The 21949-nt window shown below is 43.9% G+C and overlaps 1 protein-coding gene across 4 annotated transcripts in view; it reads right to left on the bottom strand.

Annotated features, from left to right (window-relative positions):
- The window catches only part of LOC140389891 (guanylate cyclase soluble subunit beta-2-like), an 88789-nt gene that overhangs the window by 40560 nt on the left and 26280 nt on the right, over window positions 1-21949 (bottom strand). For all 4 annotated transcript variants that reach the window (XM_072474514.1, XM_072474516.1, XM_072474515.1 and 1 more), the window contains 3 exons: window positions 10741-10961; window positions 5650-5752; window positions 5217-5320 (listed from right to left, as the gene is read on the bottom strand). In XM_072474514.1, the coding sequence (XP_072330615.1) occupies window positions 5217-5320; window positions 5650-5752; window positions 10741-10961 (428 nt within the window). The remainder of the gene's footprint in view (window positions 1-5216; window positions 5321-5649; window positions 5753-10740; window positions 10962-21949) is intronic.

The following is a 21949-nucleotide window of genomic DNA, read 5'->3' on the forward strand; positions in this document are numbered from 1 at the left end:
TTTCCAATTCATTTCTGTGTCAGTCTAAATCATGGCTCCAGATTTAGATTGTGTTTATACTATTATGAAATGAGTCTGTTTTGCCCAGAATTATTGTTGAGGTATAAATGCACCCTCAATTCTAATCACAATTTAAGGACTTAATTGTATGATACTTTAAAGAAATGCATTGGCAATAACTGAACTAATTGATCCAATTACAAGACAAGTGTGTTTTTGTGGTGCTGTATCTGCTTTTTCAATATATGCAAATGCAACTTTGTAATTCAAAATGATTAAAAGTGTCCAATTTGGAGAGCATGCATAAACAGTTGTGCATGGTAATACAACATTGATGAAGCAGGTGAAGTAAATACATTCCAGTATAAGATCAGAGAGTTCCGAATATTGATTTATTTTTTCTGAGAAGACAGAATTATAAGAATTTCAGAACAGGAATAAGTCATTTAGCACCCCAGAACCACCATTCAAAGAGGTTATGGTTGATCGGTGGTCTCATTCCATATATTCGCCCTTTACCCCATGTTCCTTAAAATCTATGGAGAACAAAAATCTATTAATCGCAGATTTAAATTTACAATTGATCTATTTTCGGAGGTCAACAATCTTTATTTTTACCTGAAGAACCTTTTTTAAGAAATTTGCCTAAAATACAAACTGGTTGGAGTCACAAAACAAAAGATTAAAATTAGCAAAAGATTGATTTTTGGCTCAGAATAAAGCATCAATAACAAATTCATTTATAAACATGGAAGAATGATTTTGGTATGGTCAGTAGTTTGGTTACCCAGGATTTAGAAGTGGAGTTAATCCTTCTCATTTTCCTCGGTAGCTATTCTGCTGAAACGTGGAACCATCTGAGGTCTCCGATTTAATTCAGAGTATCACATGGTTTCAGAGCAGGGTAATTGCCCATCATAAGATTAAACTTCTTGGCAATTATCATGTAGCTATCATGCTGGGACTTCTGTTGGGTCTCCCAGTACATCTGGGATACCACTGTATCACCGCCTGGAAATCACAAGTTCTGGGCCATCCTTCCTCAGTTGTGATGCCCAGAAGTGCATCAGGTGTGGTCTAACCAGGGTTTTGTACAGTTGAAATATGTAGTGTAATAAATTAATTCTAACTGTTTAATATGCTAATCAGATACCGTGTACATCATCACAGAAAGTGATGCAACATCACATGATTTACTCTCTCTTGTGCAGCCTCAGGGTAGATGTAGCCAAAGCAGAAAGATGTGTTCCAATCAAGCTTGTGTTTATATATCTCTGCAGACTCAGTAAATATTTTGTATTTGTCAAATAATTCTAAGAATATAACAAAATATTCTTCTTCTCCATTGTATTCCCACTCTCTCTATTTAATGATCTGTGCTCCATTTGCTATTTTGATTATTTTCCGTACCTGTTCATAACATCTTAATTATGTATATACTTGGACCACATCCCACACCGAGTGTCTTTGGACCTCCTTTTCTAGCTTTTCACTGTTTGAGAAGTAACCTGTTCTATTCTCTTTAGACCCATAATGAATGTCCTCACATTTGCCTGCATTGAAATCCATTTGCCACAGTTTTGCCCATTCAATTCATCTATTAATATCTCCATAATTTTATAGTTCCATTGGTTGACAGTGCTCCTACTTTTTTGTGTCATTTGCAAATCTGCATCTCTGATTTTTCTATTTCATCATCCATGTTGTTAATAAATACATGCACAGGAGGCTTCAGCAGACCACAAGTCACACCCTGCCAATCAGAGTACACGCCCCTCATCTCAACTCTGCCCCTCATTGCTCAGTCAATTTCCTAACCAGGTCAAAAATTATCTTCAATTCTGTGGTTTCAATTTTAGCTGACATGCTGTTATGAGAGATTTTATTAAATACCTTCTGAAAGTCAATGTAAACATCGCCATTCCCCTGTTCACTACTTAAGTCACCTCTTCAAAAGATTCAATAATATTTGACAGGAATGATCTACACTTTACAAATCCATGCTCGCTCTGTTGGATCAGCTGGAAAATTTTAACATATTTGATTACTGTATTCTTAATAATACGATGAGACATTGATCTGACAAAAGATTACCTGCATTAATAATCTCAGTATTCTCCGAAGGACTCAATGGATTGATCCCTTAAACAATTGAGCTACATAGACTAAGAATCAGAGGCCGGGATTTTCTGGACCTGCCATGGCAGAACTTGCCGCAGGAAAATGCGGTGGGCCAGTCAAAGGTCTACTGATTTTCGGTGGGAATGGGCGATCCAGCAGTGGGTGAGGCTTGAAGATCCTATCCATGGAATCAAACAATCATACAGCACAGAAGGAGGCCATTTCAACTATTGTGCTTGTACTGCCTCTTAGAAAGAGTGGATCAATTTAGGCCCACACCTCAACTTTTTCCCAATACTTGTGCAAATTTGCCTTCTTTAAATACACGTCTTTGTGAAGGTTCCTGGCGTTCAGGTAGTGCATTCCAGATTTTAACCTCTGTGTGAAAATAGTCTCCTCATTTTGTCTCGTAAAATCTATCATCTCTTGTTACTGACTCACTTGCCAGGGACACAGTTTCTCACTGTTTTATGCATCAACTCCATTCGGAGTTTTGAATAATTTATTAGATAGCTTCTTAAAATATCTTGCACGGAGAACAATCCCAGCTTCCCCAATATCTCCATTGTTGAAGTACCATATCCCTGGTATTATCTAGGTAAACCTCCTCTGGATCATTTCCAAGGCTTAAGGTTTTGTACCCAGAATTATACACAATACTCCAGTCTATGATTTGTAAAAGATTTTGATGTCTTCCTTGTTTTTGTTTTCATTATCCCTATTTACAAAGCAAAGTATTCCAAAAAGTTTCTTAACAATTGAGGACCAACAGGGATACTAACATTTCATTGGGGAGATGAAAAACACATTAGAGAAACAAAGAGGGATTATGAGAAAAGGAGTAGTAGCGCCAATTAGCGACCTAAAAGGGATTTTACACATGAAGGCAAAGAGCATAGCTCAGGTATTAAATGAATACTTTGCATCCGTCTTTACCAAGGCGGTAGATGTTACTCAGGCAATGGTGATAGACCAGGAAACTCAGTCATTAGAATGGTTCAAGATGGGCTAAATGGCAACCTGCTGAACCCTAACAATTCTGTGATTCTGTGAACTGTTATCAAGTTGCCCTACCAACTTCTGCTTTGTAGATATGCACCCCCAGGTCCTTCTTTTGTTGCAGGTCTCTCAAAATTATACAATTTGGATTATACTCCCTCTCCAAGACTGGATTGTCACTCCCGAGCTGGTAGCAAGAGTTGGGAAATTTTACGACTCAGGTAAAAGTGCCTCAAACAGTGGGATGTTTGTTCCCAGGGGCAGGTACAGAAGTTGGACCCACCAGTTCCAGATGTCGATTGGAGGCTGCCACAAGGGCTGCTGAGTGCCAAGATGGGCTTTATAAAAGTTCTGCCTCAGATCTCTGGGCCTGAGTCCCAGTGATGTTCTTAAAATTACGCCCTCTAGACTACATTCCTCACATTCTTCACCCCTCACCCACTTCCTAAGCCTATGAATGCTAATTCATGCCAATCCATACCCCCTACCCACCCTCAAGGGCCCCTTATAGCCCTTATGCCAACTTAGTGCAAATTCATGCCAACTCGTCCTCCCACACTTAGAACCATTTTCCCTTACATCCTCCATGCCAACTTACCCAGTTTCTACCATGGACAAACCTCAGGAGCCATACTGAGATGAAATAAGTTAAAGCTCTAAATACCTATTACAGACCTCACAACATAAAAAAACACTCCCATTCATGAAAGCCCGTTCAATAGATTAAAATATCCTCAAGTATTTAATCCGTTATAAAAACAAACATTTGCATTATTTTTTTTAATTTAGAGCACCCAATTCATTTTTTCCAATTAAGAGGCAATTTTAGCATGGCCAATCCACTTAGCCTGCACATCTTTGGGCTGTGGGAGAGAAACCCATGCGAACACGGGGAGAATGTGCAAACTCCACACGGACAGTGACCCAGAGCCGGTATCGAACCTGGGACCTTGGCGTCGTGAGGCAGCAGGGCTAACCCACTGTGCCACCGTGCTGCCCTAAACATTTGTATTCATAACCCCAATCAAGACAACTAATACTTTAATAGCCTCTTTAAGACATCAGTCAAACGGTGAACTTACAGCCTCCCACTTTGATAATGATAGGTTGTGGAAAGCATCCAAGCATTAATAATGCTATAACGATAATGTTTAGGCTTACATCAACAAACAGCTATTAAAATTGCTGGAACAGTGTTTTTAAACTCTCTCAGACAGAGGCAGCAGTTTTTCACTCAATTTTTAAAAGGCTTGCGTTTAAGTAACTTGACAACTTAACAGGTTGACAGACCTTAATCACATGCCATGACCTCTATGTAGATTCATAATTCCCAAAAGCAGGTTAAGTCCCATGATCCAGTGAAAAGGGGATATATTTAAACTCAGCTCTGCGTTCAAATGGTCCTGCTGAGTCAGCTTTCCCACCCCATGCCCCTACCCCTTCCTGATGAAAATGTTATGTCAGAAATACACAATTTTGAAATTGCACCCCCCACAGCTTCGGCCAGATCATTTATATGTAAGAAAGAAGGTCCTAGGGGCAGCACGGTGGTGCAGTGGTTAGCACTGCAGTCTCACGGCACCGAGATCCCAGGTTCGATCCAGCTCTGGGTCACTGTCCATGTGGAGTTTACACATTCTCCCTGTGTCTGCGTGGGTTTCGTCCCCACAACTCAAAGATATGCAAGGTAGGTGGATTGGACACGCTAAATTGCCCCTTAATAGGAAAAAATTAATTGGGTACTCTAAATCCTCAGTTCATCCCTAAGGTTTTCCTCAAAACCCTTGGGTTAGTCAAAATCAAAATCAGACAGATACCTATTCTTAATTGCTGTTCAGTGATTCACACATGAGTAAAGGTTTGAGTTCTGGTGTGATAATCAAATAGGCTGTCAACATTGGCTATCAAGACCTGAATAATGGACCCTCAGGGAAGTTGCATTCTGGTGCTCAACACACGTGGAACCTATCTCACCGAGAAGTCGATGTCTTCAGGAGAGAAAGGCAGTACTAGTGAAAAATACATTTCAATAGGCATTTCCACAGGCCCTTGTATATCAATAACACTTTAAAAGAACAAATAGACTGAAGACCCACCTCTTCATTGAAGACAATGTGGAATGGAAAAGAATTACAAAATGTCTTTATATCAACCCACAGTCTCTCAGGGTAAACTGGTTCAAACCCTCTTAATAGTTTGCCTATGAAGAAAAACAAAATATAACATGCAATTCCATACCTTTATGGTGATGACTGATGATGTGCAGACATTTGAATTTACAATTACAGGGTTACAAAACTATCTAAATTGTCCGGGCACTTTACAGATTCACCATACTGAAAAATGTATGCACAGTACTGAGAGGTGCTTGTTTCCCACCCAAATAGAGTTACTGCATCTCATGGGTTCATATTTGCAACAAAGCTTTTTGACAAATGGAAAATCAAGGTGCCATAAAAGTAAAGGCTTTGTGTCCTTTTGTTAGTTTAACATAATTTGTACCAATTTTGGAAATGTTGCAATGATTACCTTTTCCCAATTTTACAATCCCACGAACTGTTTCCCAGTGGTTTTTCCTGACAGGGGATTCAGAAGCTCTGTTTCTAATCCTGTTCATTGCTCTTTCCAAATCCTGAAACATAGGATTTTATGTTATGTGCATGTTAAAGCATTTTATTCAATCTTTGTCTACTTATGCATGTTAACCTATCCTGTACTTCTAAAGTTAATTTTGTAGCCAAAACAATGTAAAAAATACAATGTGTTTTCTGGAAGCATAGGAAAAATGGATGCTGAGTCAGAAGAAGATGTATTTGGAGTGGTGGCTAAAACGTTGTTCAAATAGATAGATTTTAATGTAAGCTTCAAAGTAGGAAAAGGAAATGAGAAGGTCGAGTATTATGAGGAGAGAGTTCCTGAGCTTTGTGCTAAGGCACTGTTAGGAAAACAAATGTAATTTTAAGGGATTTATATTTATATATAAAGAATTCAAAAAAATTAGGGCACAGAACATTAAAAATAAGGTTTAGGTTTAAGTGGATTTAGTATAATGTTTTTGTGGAACAAAGAAAATTAAAGCACAGGAACAGGCCCTTCAGCCCTCCCAGCCTGCGCCGATCCAGATCCTTTATCTAAACCTGTCTTCTATTTTCCAAGGATCTACTTCCCTCTGTTCCCTGCCCGTTCATATATCTGTCTAGATGCATCTTAAATGATGCTATCGTGCCCGCCTCTACCACCTCCGCTGGCAAAGCGTTCCAGGCACTCACCACCCTCTGCATAAAAAACTTTCCAAGCACATCTCCCTTAAACGTTCCCCCTCTCACCTTGAAATCGTGGCCCCTTGTAATTGACACCCCCACTCTTGGGACAAGCTTGTTGCTATCCACCCTGTCCATACCTCTCATAATTTTGTAGACCTCAATCAGGTCCCCCCTCAACCTCCGTCTTTCCAACGAAAACAATCCTAATCTCCTCAACCTTTCTTCATAGCTAGCACCCTCCATACCAGGCAACATCCTGGTGAACCTCCTCTGCACCCTCTCTAAAGCATCCACATCCTTCTGGTAATGTGGCGACCAGAGCTGCACGCAGTATTCCAAATGTGGCCTAACCAAAGTCCTATACAACTGTAACATGACCTGCCGACTCTTGTACTCAATACCCCGTCCGATGAAGGCAAGCATGCTGTATGCCTTCTTGACCACTCTATCGACCTGCATTGCCACCTTCAGGGTACAATGGACCTGAACTCCCAGATCTCTCTGTACATCAATTTGCCCCAGGACTCTTCCATTGAGCGTATAGTCCGCTTTTGAATTAGATCTTCCAAAATGCATCACCTCGCATTTGCCTGGATTGAACTCCATCTGCCATTTCTCTGCCCAACTCTCCAATCTATCTATATTTTGCTGTATTCTCTGACAGTCCTCCTCGCTATCGGCAACTCCACCAATCTTAGTATCATCTGCAAACTTGCTAATCAGACCACCTATACCTTCGTCCAGGTCATTTATGTATATCACAAACAACAGTGGTCTGAGCACGGATCCCTGTGGAACACCACTAGTCACCTTTCTCCATTTTGAGACACTCCCTTCCACTACTACTCTCTGTCTCCTGTTGTCCTTTATCCATCTAGCTGGTACACCCTGAATCCCATATGACTTCACTTTTTCCATCAACCTGCCATGGGATACTTTATCAAACGCCTCACTGAAGTCCATGTATATGACACCTACAGCCCTTCCCTCATCAATTAACTTTGTCACTTCCTCGAAGAATTATATTAGGTTTGTAAGACATGACCTTCCCTGCACAAAACCATGCTGCCTATCACTGATAAGTCTATTTTCTTCCAAATGTGAATAGATCCTATCCCTCAGTATCTTCTCCAACAGTTTGCCTACCACTGACGTCAAGCTCACAGGTCTATAATTCCCTGGATTATCCCTGCTACCTTCTTAAATAAAGGGACAACATTAGCAATTCTCCAGTCCTCCGGGACCTCACCCGTGCTCAAGGATGCTGCAAAGGTATCTGTTAAAGCCCCAGCTATTTCGTCCCTCGCTTCCCTCAGTAACCTGGGATAGATCCCATCCGGACCTGGGGACTTGTCCACCTTAATGCCTTTTAGAATACCCAAAGCTTCCCCCTTCCTTATGCCAAATTGACCTAGAGTATTTAAACATCCATCCCTAGCCTCAACATCCGTCATGTACCTCATCTTGGTGAATATCGATGCAAAGTACTCATTAAGAATCTCTCCCATTTCCTCTGACTCCACGCATAAATTCCCTCTTTTGTCTTTGAGTGGGCCAATCCTTTCTCTAGTTACCCTCTTGCTCCTTATATACGAATAAAAGGCTTTGGGATTTTCCTTAACCCTGTTAGCCAAAGATATTTCATGACCCCTTTTAGCCCTCTTTATTGCGCGTTTGAGATTTGTCCTACTTTCCTGATATTCCTCCAAAGCTTCATCAGTTTTAAGTCGCCTAGATCTTATGTATGCTTCCTTTTTCATCTTAGCTAGTCTTACAATTCCACCCGTTATCCATGGTTCCTTAATCTTGCCATTTCTATCCCTCATTTTCACAGGGACATGTCTGTCCTGCACTCTAATCAACTTTTCCTTAAAAGACTCCCACATTTCAAATGTGGATTTACCCTTAAACAGCTGCTCCCAATCCACATTCCCTAGCTCCTGCCGAATTTTGTTATACTTGGCCTTTCCCCAATTTAGCACTCTTCCTTTAGGACCACTCTCGTCTTTGTCCATGAGTATTCTAAAACTTACGGAATTGTGATCGCTATTTCCAAAGTAATCGCTGACTGAAACTTCACCCACCTGGCCGGGATCATTCCCCAATACCAGGTCCAGTATGGCCCCTTCCCGAGTTGGACTATTTACATACTGCTCTAAAAAAACTCTCCTGGATGCTCCTGACAAATTCTGCTCCATCTACGCCTCCAACACTATTCAATGTTGGGGAAGTTAAAATCTCCCATCACGACCACCCTATTGCTCCTACATTTTTCTATAATCTGTTCACATATTTGTACCTCTACTTCACGCTCGCTTTTGGGAGGCCTGTAGTAAAGTCTCAACAATGTTACTGCACCCTTCCTATTTCTTAGCTCTACCCATATTGCCTCAGTGCTCGAATCCTCCATCGTGCCCTCCTTAATCACAGTGGTGATATCATCTCTGACCAGTAATCCAACTCCTCCACCCCTTTTACCTCCCTCTCTATCCCTCCTGAAGCATCTATGCCCTGGGATATTTAGTTGCCAGTCTTCTCCTTCCCTCAACCAAGTCTCAGTAATACCAATAACATCATATTCCCAGGTACTAATCCAAGTCCTAAGTTCATCTGCCTTACCTGCTACACTTCTCGCATTGAAACAAATGCACCTCAGACCACCTGTCCCTTTGCGTTCATCATCTGTTCCCTGTATACTCTTCCCCTTAGTCACATTGAGTTTATTATCTAGTACCTTACTGGCTTTAGTTGCTCCCTCTTTACTGACCTCTAACTTCCTAATCTGGTTCCCATCCACCTGCCACATTAGTTTAAAACCTCCCCAACAGTGTTAGCAAAAGCACCCCCTAGGACATTGGTTCCAGTCCTGCCCAGGTGTAGACCATCCGATTTGTAATGGTCCCACTGCCCCCAGAACCGGTTCCAATGTCCCAAAAATCTGAACCCCCTCCCTCCTGCACCATGTCTCAAGCCATGTATTCATTGTGACTAATCTTGAATTTCTACTCTGACTGTCTTGTGGCACTGGTAGCAATCCTGAGATTACTACCTTTGAGGTCCTACTTTTTAACTTATCTCCTAACTCCCTAAATTCTGATTGTAGGACCTCATCCCGTTTTTTACCTATATCGTTGGTGCCTATATGCACCATGACAACTGGCTGTTCACCCTCCCCCTTCAGTATGTCCTGCAGCCGATCTGAGACATCCCTGACCCGTGCACCCGGGAGGCAACATACCATTCGGGAGTTTCGTTTTCAACCACAGAAACGCCTGTCTACTCCCCTTACGACTGAATACCCTATGACTATAGGAAGGAAGGGTAAAGCCTATAGTTAGATTCATGCTGGACAAAGGTGTTTGTTTGTGTGGGGGTTGGTTCAATTCCCACTGTGTTTCTATTGTGCTTAGAGAGGACTACATTGTGAAGAGTAAATAAAATAGCAGTGGTTACTTAGCAACTGGAAGCCACATAAGGTTGAAAAGCTTTTAAGTTTCAGTTTTAGCTGGATATACTGCAGGAGAAAGACTGGGCAGGATGGGAGCTGCAAATAGAGAAGCTTCCCCAAAAAACAGTTACTGTATAGATAACCGGGGAATTGGGACAGAAAGAATGTCTTAAACGACAGAAGTTAAGAGAATAGAGACCAAGGCATTCAGAAGAATTCAAGGAAGAGTAAACAAAGTGTTCTAAGTCAAAAGGATAATTGTAGTAACCAGATTTATATTTGAAAAGCAGGCTTTGTGGTGGGACCGAAGCTGATGGCTTTGATCTCCCCAATTGGAGGAAATTGTAGCTCATTCAAGATGGGATGTTGGACAAACAGCCTAACAGAACAAAAGCAGTGACGGGATAGTGAAAGGTCACAGAGTGAAGGGTCACAGCACGAAAATAGACCCTATGGCCCATTGCGCCTGCGCCAACCATCATGCACCTAACCATTCTAATCCCAGCACTTGGTCCGTAGACTTGCATGCCATGCTATTTCAAGTGCTCATCTAAATACTTCTTAAAAGTTGTGAGGGTCCCCGCCTCTACCACCCTTTCAGAGTTCCAGATTCCAACCACCCTCTGGGTGAAAAAGTTTTTCCTCACATCTCCTCTAAACCTCCTTGTTATTACTTTAAATCAATGCGCATTGGTTATTCACCCCTCCACTAAGGAGAAAGGTACCTTGCTATAAGAGAGATGGTTGAAAGATAGAGCTGGGTGCATGTGGAAGCAGGCCCCATGTGAATCATGTTGCCTATAGGCCTCATATATATGTGGCAGTGAAGGGTTCACAGTGGAGCCCTGAAGGACTCATCAATTCTGGCTATTACTCTAATAGCAATAACATTTGAACTTTGCAACATACCAATTTATTTAACTGTTTTTCACTTTGTTTGCGTGTATCAGACAGATACTGCGGCTTTGCAGACAATCTACTGCGTCGTTTTTGTGAATATGCTGGCTTCTGAGTTACCAGAAAAACTACATGCTCCTTTTTACCCGTACGTTCCTCCTCTTCCATCTGGCTCACAATTTCCATTGTAATTTCGCTATTAAAGAAGTCCATAGCCACTGCTCCAAGTATGCCTATTAAAGATAAGGAGGTTATTAAAATTGATAAAACAAACAAAATTCGATCTTAAATGGGGAAAAAAACTAAATATCGTTCATGGCATTACTCAGACGTTATAACATATAATGCATGACCCAATAGAATTAATGCACGTACTTTCAGTATATAATACATAAGTTTAAGTACACTTACAGTATTGATGAATGAATGTTTTATTTCCTTTGTAGTCAATAAAAATATACATTGAAATCAGAGAACAGCTAACAGATTGAAATGACAACAAGGCAGTCATTATGAGATGGACAGGTCAGATCTCACTGAAGCGCAACAAGGGTAAATTAGCAAGGAATTGAAGAAGGTACCTTCAGTTATAGGAACATAGGAACCGAAGAATCAGGAGAAGTAGGCAATTCAGCCCTTTGAGCCTGCTCTGCCATTCAATCAAATCATGGCTGATCTCTTCCTGATCTCAAGTCCACCTCCCCACCTGTTGTCCATATCCCTTTAACTCTTTTTTAAAAAATCAAAAATATATTTATCTCTTTATTGAAACCATTTAATGACTCAGATTCCACCGCACCATGGGACAGCGAGGTCCACAAATTTACCATCCTCTGCAAGAAGTAGTTCCTCCTCATCTCAGTTCGAAATCTACTGCATCTCAACCTATATCCGTGATCTCTCGTTCTTGATTTCCCCACAAGGGGAACATTTGGTCTACGTTTACGTCATAAATCCCATTTAACATTTCATATACCTTGATTAGATCCCCTCTCATCCTTCTAAACTCCAGTGAGTATAAGCCCAAACTGTTTAATCTCTCCTTATACGTCAACCTTTACATCCCCAGAATCAATCTGGTGAACCTCCTCTGCCTCAAATAAAGAGACCAAAACTGGACACAATTCTCCAGATGTGGTCTCACCAACACCCTATACAACTGCAACAACAATTCTCTAGTTTCATACTCCAGTCCTTTAGCGATAAACTCTAACATTCCATTTGCCTTTTTAATTCCATGCTGTGCCTGCATACTGGCAATATGTATTCAAAAGACAGGTGAATGAGGCAGTGGTTAGAGAAACCATCCTGTACCAACTGGAGATGAGATACTCCACGATCTGTCAACAAGCAAGATGTTCCAAGTTGGACTTAAATTGCGGCTACCACCAGCTAGAGTTGTACTCAGACGTCAGGAAGGTGACAGCTTTTGTCAATGTGGATATGTGATATTCTCAGATGGAGAAAGAGGTCTTGTGACTAGTCTGGTCATGTAAAAAAATTTATACTTGCCCATTTGGTATCAAATTTGAGTTGCTTAAAAAGATAAATGATTGGAGGTGATATGTACTCCAAGGTCAAAACTACGTTCTAGGATTGAGAGATGGGCACTTAGACTTCAGCAATATTTCAGCAATTTGCACTGAGTGCTGAATTTTGTGCTTTTTGAGTGCGATAGTGAGCGTTTGGTGACCGAGGGAGTATAAGGCTTCATTTTTATCTAAAGTTTAGTCTTTCTTTTATTTAGTTAATTAACTTAAAAGTTGCTGTTTGGTTTAGAAGAAGGTGAATTTTCAATCAGCTTTAAACAGGCTTCTACTTCTAGGCACTTGCAGCTGGAGCTTGTTAATTAGTTAATTGGATTAGGCCAGTTTTTCAGAGACTAGATTCACAGTATAAAAGTGATCCCCTACAGTGCAGACTTTGTTTGCAATGAGTGCTGAATTTGGTGCTTTTTGAGTGCGATAGTGAGAGTTTGGTGACCGAGGGAGTGCTGAATTTGGTGCTTTTTGAGTGCGATAGTGAGAGTTTGGTGACCGAGGGAGTTAAGTGAGGAGGGAGTAAGGTGCTCCTTTCATTTTGTTTCCGACATTTCCGCAAAGAGTGCGAAGAGAGCCAGGAGTTTACAGGAAGTGTAGCTGACTGGGAGCAGAGTCGGAGGGCGGAGATCTAGTTAGTCCACACAGCAGCTATATTCTTTAAGGGAAGAGGGGATGGAGGCTAGGCCAGTTACATGCTCCTCCTGTAGGATGTGGGTGGTGAGGGATACCACCGGTGTCCCCACTGACTATACCTGCGGGAAGTGCACCCAACTTCAGCTCCTCAAAGACCGTGTTAGGGAACTGGAGCTGAAGCTGGATGAACTTCGGATCATCCGGGAGGCAGAGGGGGTGATTGAGAAGAGTTACAGGGAGGTAACCACACCCAAGGTACAGGACAAGAATAGCTGGGTTACAGTCAGGGGGAAGAAAACAAACAGGCAGACAGTGCAGGGATCCCTCGTGGCCGTTCCCCTTCAAAACAAGTATACCGTTTTGGATGCTGTTGGGGGGGATGACCTACCGGGGGAAGGCCCTAGCGGTCAGGTCTCTGGCACGGAGTCTGGCTCTCGGGCTCAGAAGGGAGGGGGGGGAGAATAGAAAAGCAATAGTTGTAGGAGATTCAATGGTTAGGGGAATAGATAGGAGATTCTGTGGTCGCGAGCGAGACTCCCGGAAGGTATGTTGCCTCCCGGGTGCCAGGGCCAGGGATGTCTTGGATCGTGTCTTCAGGATCCTTAAGGGGGAGGGTGAGCAGCCAGAAGTCGTGGTGCACATTGGTACCAACGACATAGGTAGGAAAAGGGGTGTGGAGGTAATAAACAAGTTTAGGGAGTTAGGCTGGAAGTTGAAAGCCAGGACAGACAGAGTTGTCATCTCTGGTTTGTTGCCGGTGCCACGTGATAGCGAGGCTAGGAATAGGGAGAGAGTGCAGTTGAACACGTGGCTGCAGGAATGGTGTAGGAGGGAGGGCTTCAGGTATTTGGATAATTGGAGCGCATTCTGGGGAAGGTGGAACCTGTACAAGCAGGACGGGTTGCATCTGAACCAGAGGGGCACCAATATCCTGGGAGGGAGGTTTGCTAGTACTCTTCGGGAGGGTTTAAACTAATTTGGCAGGGGAATGGGAACCGGATTTGTAGTCCAGCAACTAAGGTAGCCGATATTCAGGACGCCAAAGCATGTAATGAGGCAGTGGGGAAGGGAACACTGACAAAGGAGAGTATTTGCAGGCACGGAGATGGGTTGAAGTGTGTATACTTCAACGCAAGAAGCATCAGGAATAAGGTGGGTGAACTTAAGGCATGGATCGGTACTTGGGACTACGATGTGGTGGCCATCACGGAAACTTGGATAGAAGAGGGGCAGAAATGGTTGTTGGAGGTCCCTGGTTATAGATGTTTCAATAAGATTAGGGAGGGTGGTAAAAGAGGTGGGGGGGGGTGGCATTATTAATTAGAGATAGTATAACAGCTGCAGAAAGGCAGTTCGAGGAGTATCACCCTATTGAGGTAGTATGGGTTGAAGTCAGAAATAGGAAAGGAGCAGTCACCTTGTTAGGAGTTTACTATAGGCCCCCCAATAGTAACAGAGATGTGGAGGAACAGATTGGGAAACAGATTTTGGAAAGGTGCAGAAGTCATAGGGTAGTAGTCATGGGCGACTTTAACTTCCCAAATATTGAGTGGAAACTCTTTAGATCAAATAGTTTGGATGGGGTGGTGTTTGTGCAGTGTGTCCAGGAAGCTTTTCTAACACAGTATGTAGATTGTCCGACCAGAGGAGGGGCAATATTGGATTTAGTACTGGGTAATGAACCAGGGCAAGTGATAGATTTGTTAATGGGGGAGCATTTTGGAGATAGTGACCACAATTCTGTGACTTTCACTTTAGTAATGGAGAGGGATAGGTACGTGCAACAGGGCAAGGTTTACAATTGGGGGAAGGGTAAATACGATGTTGTCAGACAAGAATTGAAGTGCATAAGTTGGGAACATAGGCTGGCAGGGAAGGACACAAGTGAAATGTGGAACTTGTTCAAGGAACAGGTGCTACGTGTCCTTGATATGTATGTCCCTGTCAGGCAGGGAAGAGATGGTCGAGTGAGGGAACCATGGTTGACAAGAGAGGTTGAATGTCTTGTTAAGAGGAAAAAGGTGACTTATGTAAGGCTGAGGAAACAAGGTTCAGACAGGGCATTGGAGGGATACAAGATAGCCAGGAGGGAACTGAAGAAAGGGATTAGGAGAGCTAAGAGAGGGCATGAACAATCTTTGGCGGGTAGGATCAAGGAAAACCCCAAGGCCTTTTACACATATGTGAGAAATATGAGAATGACTAGAGCGAGGGTAGGTCCGATCAAGGACAGTAGCGGGAGATTGTGTATTGAGTCTGAAGAGATAGGAGAGGTCTTGAATGAGTATTTTTCTTCTGTATTTACAAATGAGAGGGGCGATATTGTTGGAGAGGACAGTGTGAAACAGATTGGTAAGCTCGAGGAAATACTTGTCAGGAAGGAAGATGTGTTGGGCATTTTGAAAAACTTGAGGATAGACAAGTCCCCCGGGCCTGACGGGATATATCCAAGGATTCTATGGGAAGCAAGAGATGAAATTGCAGAGCCGTTGGCAATGATCTTTTCGTCCTCACTGTCAACAGGGGTGGTACCAGGGGATTGGAGAGTGGCGAATGTCGTGCCCCTGTTCAAAAAAGGAACTAGGTATAACCCTGGGAATTACAGGCCAGTTAGTCTTACTTCGGTGGTAGGCAAAATAATGGAAAGGGTACTGAAGGATAGGATTTCTGAGCATCTGGAAAGACACTGCTTGATTAGGGATAGTCAGCACGGATTTGTGAGGGGTAGGTCTTGCCTTACAAATCTTATTGAATTCTTTGAGGAGGTGACCAAGCATGTGGATGAAGGTAAAGCAGTGGATGTAGTGTACATGGATTTTAGTAAGGCATTTGATAAAGTTCCCCATGGTAGGCTTATGCAGAAAGTAAGAAGGCATGGGATAGTGGGAAATTTGGCCAGTTGGATAACGAACTGGCTAACCGATAGAAGTCAGAGAGTGGTGGTGGATGGCAAATATTCAGCCTGGATCCCAGTTACCAGTGGCGTACCGCAGGGATCAGTTCTGGGTCCTCTGCTGTTTGTGATTTTCATTAATGACTTGGATGAGGGAGTTGAAGGGTGGGTCAGTAAATTTGCAGACGATACGAAGATTGGTGGAGTTGTGGATAGTAAGGAGGGCTGTTGTCGGCTGCAAAGAGACATAGATAGGATGCAGAGCTGGGCTGAGAAGTGGCAGATGGAGTTTAACCCTGAAAAGTGTGAGGTTGTCCATTTTGGAAGGACAAATATGAATGCGGAATATAGGGTTAACGGTAGAGTTCTTGGCAATGTGGAGGAGCAGAGAGATCTTGGGGTCTATGTTCATACATCTTTGAAAGTTGCCACTCAGGTGGATGGAGCTGTGAAGAAGGCCTATGGTGTGCTCGCGTTCATTAACAGAGGGATTGAATTTAAGAGCTGTGAGGTGATGATGCAGCTGTACAAAACTTTGGTAAGGCCACATTTGGAGTACTGTGTACAGTTCTGGTTGCCTCATTTTAGGAAGGATGTGGAAGCTCTGGAAAAGGTGCAAAGAAGATTTACCAGGATGTTGCCTGGAATGGAGAGTAGGTCTTACGAGGAAAGGTTGAGGGTGCTAGGCCTTTTCTCATTAGAGCGGAGAAGGATGAGGGGCGACTTGATAGAGGTTTATAAGATGATCAGGGGAATAGATAGAGTAGACAGTCAGAGACTTTTTCCCCGGGTGGAACACACCATTACAAGGGGACATAAATTTAAGGTGAAAGGTGGAAGATATAGGAGGGATATCAGAGGTAGGTTCTTTACCCAGAGAGTAGTGGGGGCATGGAATGCACTGCCTGTGGAAGTAGTTGAGTCGGAAACATTAGGGACCTTCAAGCAGCTATTGGATAGGTACATGGATGACGGTAAAATGATATAGTGTAGATTTATTTGTTCTTAAGGGCAGCACGGTAGCATTGTGGATAACGCAATTGCTTCACAGCTCCATGGTCCCAGGTTCGATTCTGGCTTGGGTCATTGTCTGTGCGGAGTCTGCACGTCTTCCCCGTGTCTGCGTGGGTTTCCTCCAGGTGCTCCGGTTTCCTCCCACAGTCCAAAGATGTGCGGGTTAGGTGAATTGGCCAATGATAAATTGCCCTTAATGTCCAAATTGCCCTTGGTGTTGGGTGGAGGTGTTGGGTTTGGGTAGGGTGCTCTTTCCAAGAGCCGGTGCAGACTCAAAGGGCCGAATGGCCTCCTTCTGCACTGTAAATTCAATGATAATCTATGATTAATCTAGGACAAAGGTTCGGCACAACATCGTGGGCCGAAGGGCCTGTTCTGTGCTGTATTTTCTATTTTCTATGTAATATAAGTGCAAGGTAACTCACATTGCTGGAAAGTTGAACATTGCAGATTCACTATCAAGATCACTGAGATTGGACAAAAAGGAAGGGTCTATGGTCGAGAAGGAAGCTGAATCATATGTTCGATATCTAGCACCATACCTCACACCCATAACAATGCCAACTAGGGAGATAGTGAGCGAATCAATAAAAGATCCAGAATTAGAAGACATTAGGCAGAGGATCCAGACAGGAGAATCATGGAATTTACAGTGCAAAAGGAGGCCATTTAGCCCATCGAGTCTGCACTGGCTCTTTGAAAGAGCACCCTTCTCAAGCCCACAACTCCACCCTATCCCCATAACCCAGTAACCCCATCCAACACTAAGGGCAATTTTGGACATTAAGGGCAATTTAGCATGGCAAATCCACCTAACCTGCACATCTTTGGACTGTGGGAGGAAACCGGAGCACCCGGAGGAAACCCACGCACACACAGGGAGAACGTGCAGACTCCGCAAGCTGGGAATTGAACCTGGGACCCTAGAGCTGTGAAGCAATTGTGCTAACCACTATGCTACCATGCTGCCCAAAGAGTGGGAGAATTGTCCACGTAAGTACTATGTTGCTGCGATAAATGAACTACACTATTGAGAAAAATGCTCAGACTTGTAGTGCAGCAGACTTATAAGACATAGAATAGTGGCACTGGCTCATACAGGTCATTGAGGAGTGGGCGGTATGAAGCAACCTGAAGATCAAGGTTTGCTGGCTGGGAAAGGAGAAGATCCAGAAGAAAATAGTCAAATCTTGTCATGGGTTTTGTGAATGCTAAGTACTTGTCATCTAATATAAGATGGCTATTAAATGTGATTTTCTCACTGGTGGAAGGGAAAAAACAAGGGATTATTGTTTCATTGGATGCGGAAAAAGCCTTTGATAGGATATAATGAGGATATTTGTTTTCAGTATTGGAGCGATTTGGTATTGGACCTAAGTTTGTGGACTGGGTTTGGCTACGATATAGAATCATAGACGTTTACAGCATGGAAACAGGCCCTTCGGCCCAACCAGTCCATGCCACCCAGTTTTTACCATTAAGCTAGTCCCAGTTGCCCGCACTTGGCCCATAACCCTCTATACCCATCTTACCCATGTAACTATCTAAATGCTTTTTAAAAGACACAATTGTACCCGCCTCTACTACTACCTCTGGCAGCACATTCCAGACACTCACTACCCTCTGAGTGAAGAAATTGCCCCTCTGGGCCCTTCTGAATCTCTCCCCTCTCACCTTAAACCTATGCCCTCTAGTTTTAGACTCCCCTACCTTTGGGAAAAGATGTTGACTATCTACCTTATCTATGCCCCTCATTATTTTATAGACCTCTATAAGATCACCCCTAAGCCTCCTACGCTCCAGGGAAAAAAGTCCCAGTCTATCCAGCCTCTCCTTATAACTCAAACCATCAAGTCCCGGTAACATCCTAGTAAATCTTTTCTGCACTCTTTCTAGTTTAATAATATCCTTTCTATAATAGGGTGACCAGAACTGCACACAGTATTCCAAGTGTGGCCGTACCAATGTCTTGTACAACTTCAACAAGACGTCCCAACTCCTGTATTCAATGTTCTGACCAATGAAACCAAGCATGCCGAATGCCTTCTTCACCACCCTGTCCACCTGCGACTCCACCTTAAAGGAGCTATGAACCTGTACTCCTAGATCTCTTTGTTGTATAACTCTCCCCAACGCCATACCATTAACTGAGTAGGTCCTGGCCTGATTCGATCTGCCAAAATGCATCACCTCACATTTATCTAAATTAAACTCCATCTGCAATTCGTCGGCCCACTGGCCTAATTGATCAAGATCCCGTTGCAATCCTAGATAACCTTCTTCACTATCCACTGTGCCACCAATCTTGGTGTCATCTGCAAACTTACTAACCATGCCTCCTAAATTCTCATCCAAATCATTAATATAAATCACAAATAACAGTGGACCCAGCACCGATCCCTGAGGCACACGACTGGTCACAGGCCTCCAGTTTGAAAAACAACCCTCTACAACCTCTGTCTTCTGTCGTCCAGCCAATTTTGAATCCAATTGGCAACCTCACCCTGGATCCCGTGAGCTTTAATCTTCTGCAACAACCTACCATGCGGTACCTTGTCAAAGGCTTTGCTAAAGTCCATGTAGACAACGTCTACTGCACTGCCCACATCTACCTTCTTGGTCACCCCCTCAAAAAACTTAATCAAATTTGTGAGACATGATTTTCCACGCACAAAGCCATGCTGACTGCCCCGAATCAGTCCTTGCCTCTCTAAATGCTTGTAGATCCTGTCTCTCAGAATACATTCTAGCAACTTACCTACTACAGACGTTAGGCTCACCGGTCTGTAGTTCCCAAGCTTTTCCCTGCTGCCCTTCTTAAACAAGGGCACAACATTCGCTACTCTCCAATCTTCAGGCACCTCACCTGTGGCTGCCGATGATTCAAATATCTCTGTTAGGGGACCCGCAATTTCCTCCCTCGCCTCCCACAACATCCTGGGATACATTTCATCAGGTCCCGGGGATTTATCTACCTTGATGCGCTTTAAGACTTCCAGCACCTCCTCCTCTGTAATATGCACACTTCTCAAGACATCACTATTTATTTCCCTTAGTTTCCTAACATTCATGCCTTTCTCCACCGTGAATACCGATGAGAAATATTCATTCAGGATCTCACCCAACTCTTGTGGCTCTGCACATAGATGTCCTTGTTGATCCTTAAGAGGCCCTACTCTGTCCCTAGTTACTCTTTTTCCCTTTATGTATCTGTAGAAGCTCTTTGGATTCTCCTTTGCATTATTTGCCAAAGCAATTTCATGTCCCCTTTTTGCCCTCCTGATTTCCCCCTTAACTCTATTTCGACAATCTCTATACTCTTCAAGGGATCCACTTGATCCCAGTTGTTTATGTACGTCATATGCCTCCTTCTTCTTTTTGACCAGAGTCTCAATATCTCGAGTCATCCAGGGTTCCCTACTTCTACCAGCCTTGCCCTTCACTCTAAAGGGAATGTGCTTACCCTGAACCCTGGTTAACACATTTTTAAAAGCCTCCCATTTACCAGCCGTCCCTTTGATCTAAGGCACCTAAAGCTAGCATTCACACAAGCAATATGATTTTGAAATATTTTCAGCTACAAAGGGGAATGAGACAGAAATGCCTTGGGGGCGATTCTCCGAGCCCCGCGCCGGGCCGGAGAATCGCCACAACCCGCCACGACGCCGGCGCACAATTCTCCGAGGTGCGGAGAATATAGCCATTTGCGCTGGCGCGGCGTCAACCGCAAGCCGCTGGAATCGGCGGGGCCGCCGATTCTCCGGCCCGGATGGGCCGAGCGGCCGCGCCGATACGACAGAGTCCCGCCGGCGCCATTCACCCCTGGTCACTTCCGCCGGCAACTCCGCGGGAACGCTCGGGGGGAGGCCTGTGGGGGGAGGGAGGGGGGCTCCTTCACTGGGGGGCCTCCGATGGGGTCTGGCCCGCGATCGGGGCCCACCGATCGGCGGGCCAGCCTCCATCCCCGGGCCCACTTTCCGGCGCGGCTGGCCCCTGAACACCAACCCCATGTTGGGTTGGGGCCGGCGCGCGTAAGAAGTTCCCCGCGCATGAGCAGGATGGCGCGGCCCAACTGCGCATGCGCAGGATTGAGCTGGCCCAACTGCGCATGCGCGGGTTGGCATGGCGCCCATTTGGCGCCGCGTAAGGAGGCTGGAGCAGCGTGAACTGCTCCAGCGCCATGTTGGCCCCCTGTGGGGGCCAGAATAGGTCATGCCTGGGCCCTGTTTGCTCCGTCGTGAAACGTGACAGCGTTCACGACAGCGCAAACACTTGGCCTCCATATCGGAGAATCCCCCCCCCCCCCCCCCCCTATGTCTTCCCTCTTATTTGCATTGGCAATTGAACCGTAGGCCATTGCTTTGAGATCAACAGATAAATGGAAAGGAGGTCTGGAGGTCCCTGTACGCTGATGATCTTCTTTTATATATAACAGACCCGATCCCCACAAGGACATATTACACTGCTGAAGCGATTTGGGGCTTTATCGGGGTATAAATTAAATTGGGAGTAAAGCAAATATTTCCCTGGTGATCGGGAACTTAGAGGCATTGCCATTTTGTTTGACGGGTTCCCATTTTCGATACTTAGGAATTCAAATAACCTGGGATTGGTGTCAGCTTTGAAATTAAATTTCTTTTTTAAAATAAATTTAGATTACCCAATTATCTTTTTCCAATTACGAGGCAATTTAGTGTGACCAATCCACCTAACCTGCACATCTTTTGGGTTGTGGGGGTGAAACCCACGCACAGACAGAGAGAATGTGCTAACGCTACATGGACAGTGACCCAGGGCCAGGATCGAACCCAGGTCCTCAGCGCAGTGAGGCAGCAACGTTAACCACTGCACCACTGTGCCGCTTATTGAAATTAAATTTCATGAGTTTGGTAAACAGAGTTAAAGCAGATTTTTAGAGCTGGAATAACCTCCCTCTGTCCTTGACTGGCAGAATGCGGTTGGTAAAAATGAATGCCCTAGCACGTTTTCTGTTTCTGTTTCAATGCTTACGGATATTTCTACTTCAATCATTTTCTCTGGAAGCAGAGACTGATTTCAAATTTCATTTGGGGGAAAAGTAACCAGAATCCGGAAAACGGTTCTCCAGAAATATCGGCAATCGAGAGGCCTGGCACTACCA

The sequence above is a fragment of the Scyliorhinus torazame genome, chromosome 14 (assembly GCF_047496885.1).
Source record: "Scyliorhinus torazame isolate Kashiwa2021f chromosome 14, sScyTor2.1, whole genome shotgun sequence".
Taxonomy (NCBI): Eukaryota; Metazoa; Chordata; class Chondrichthyes; order Carcharhiniformes; family Scyliorhinidae; genus Scyliorhinus; species Scyliorhinus torazame.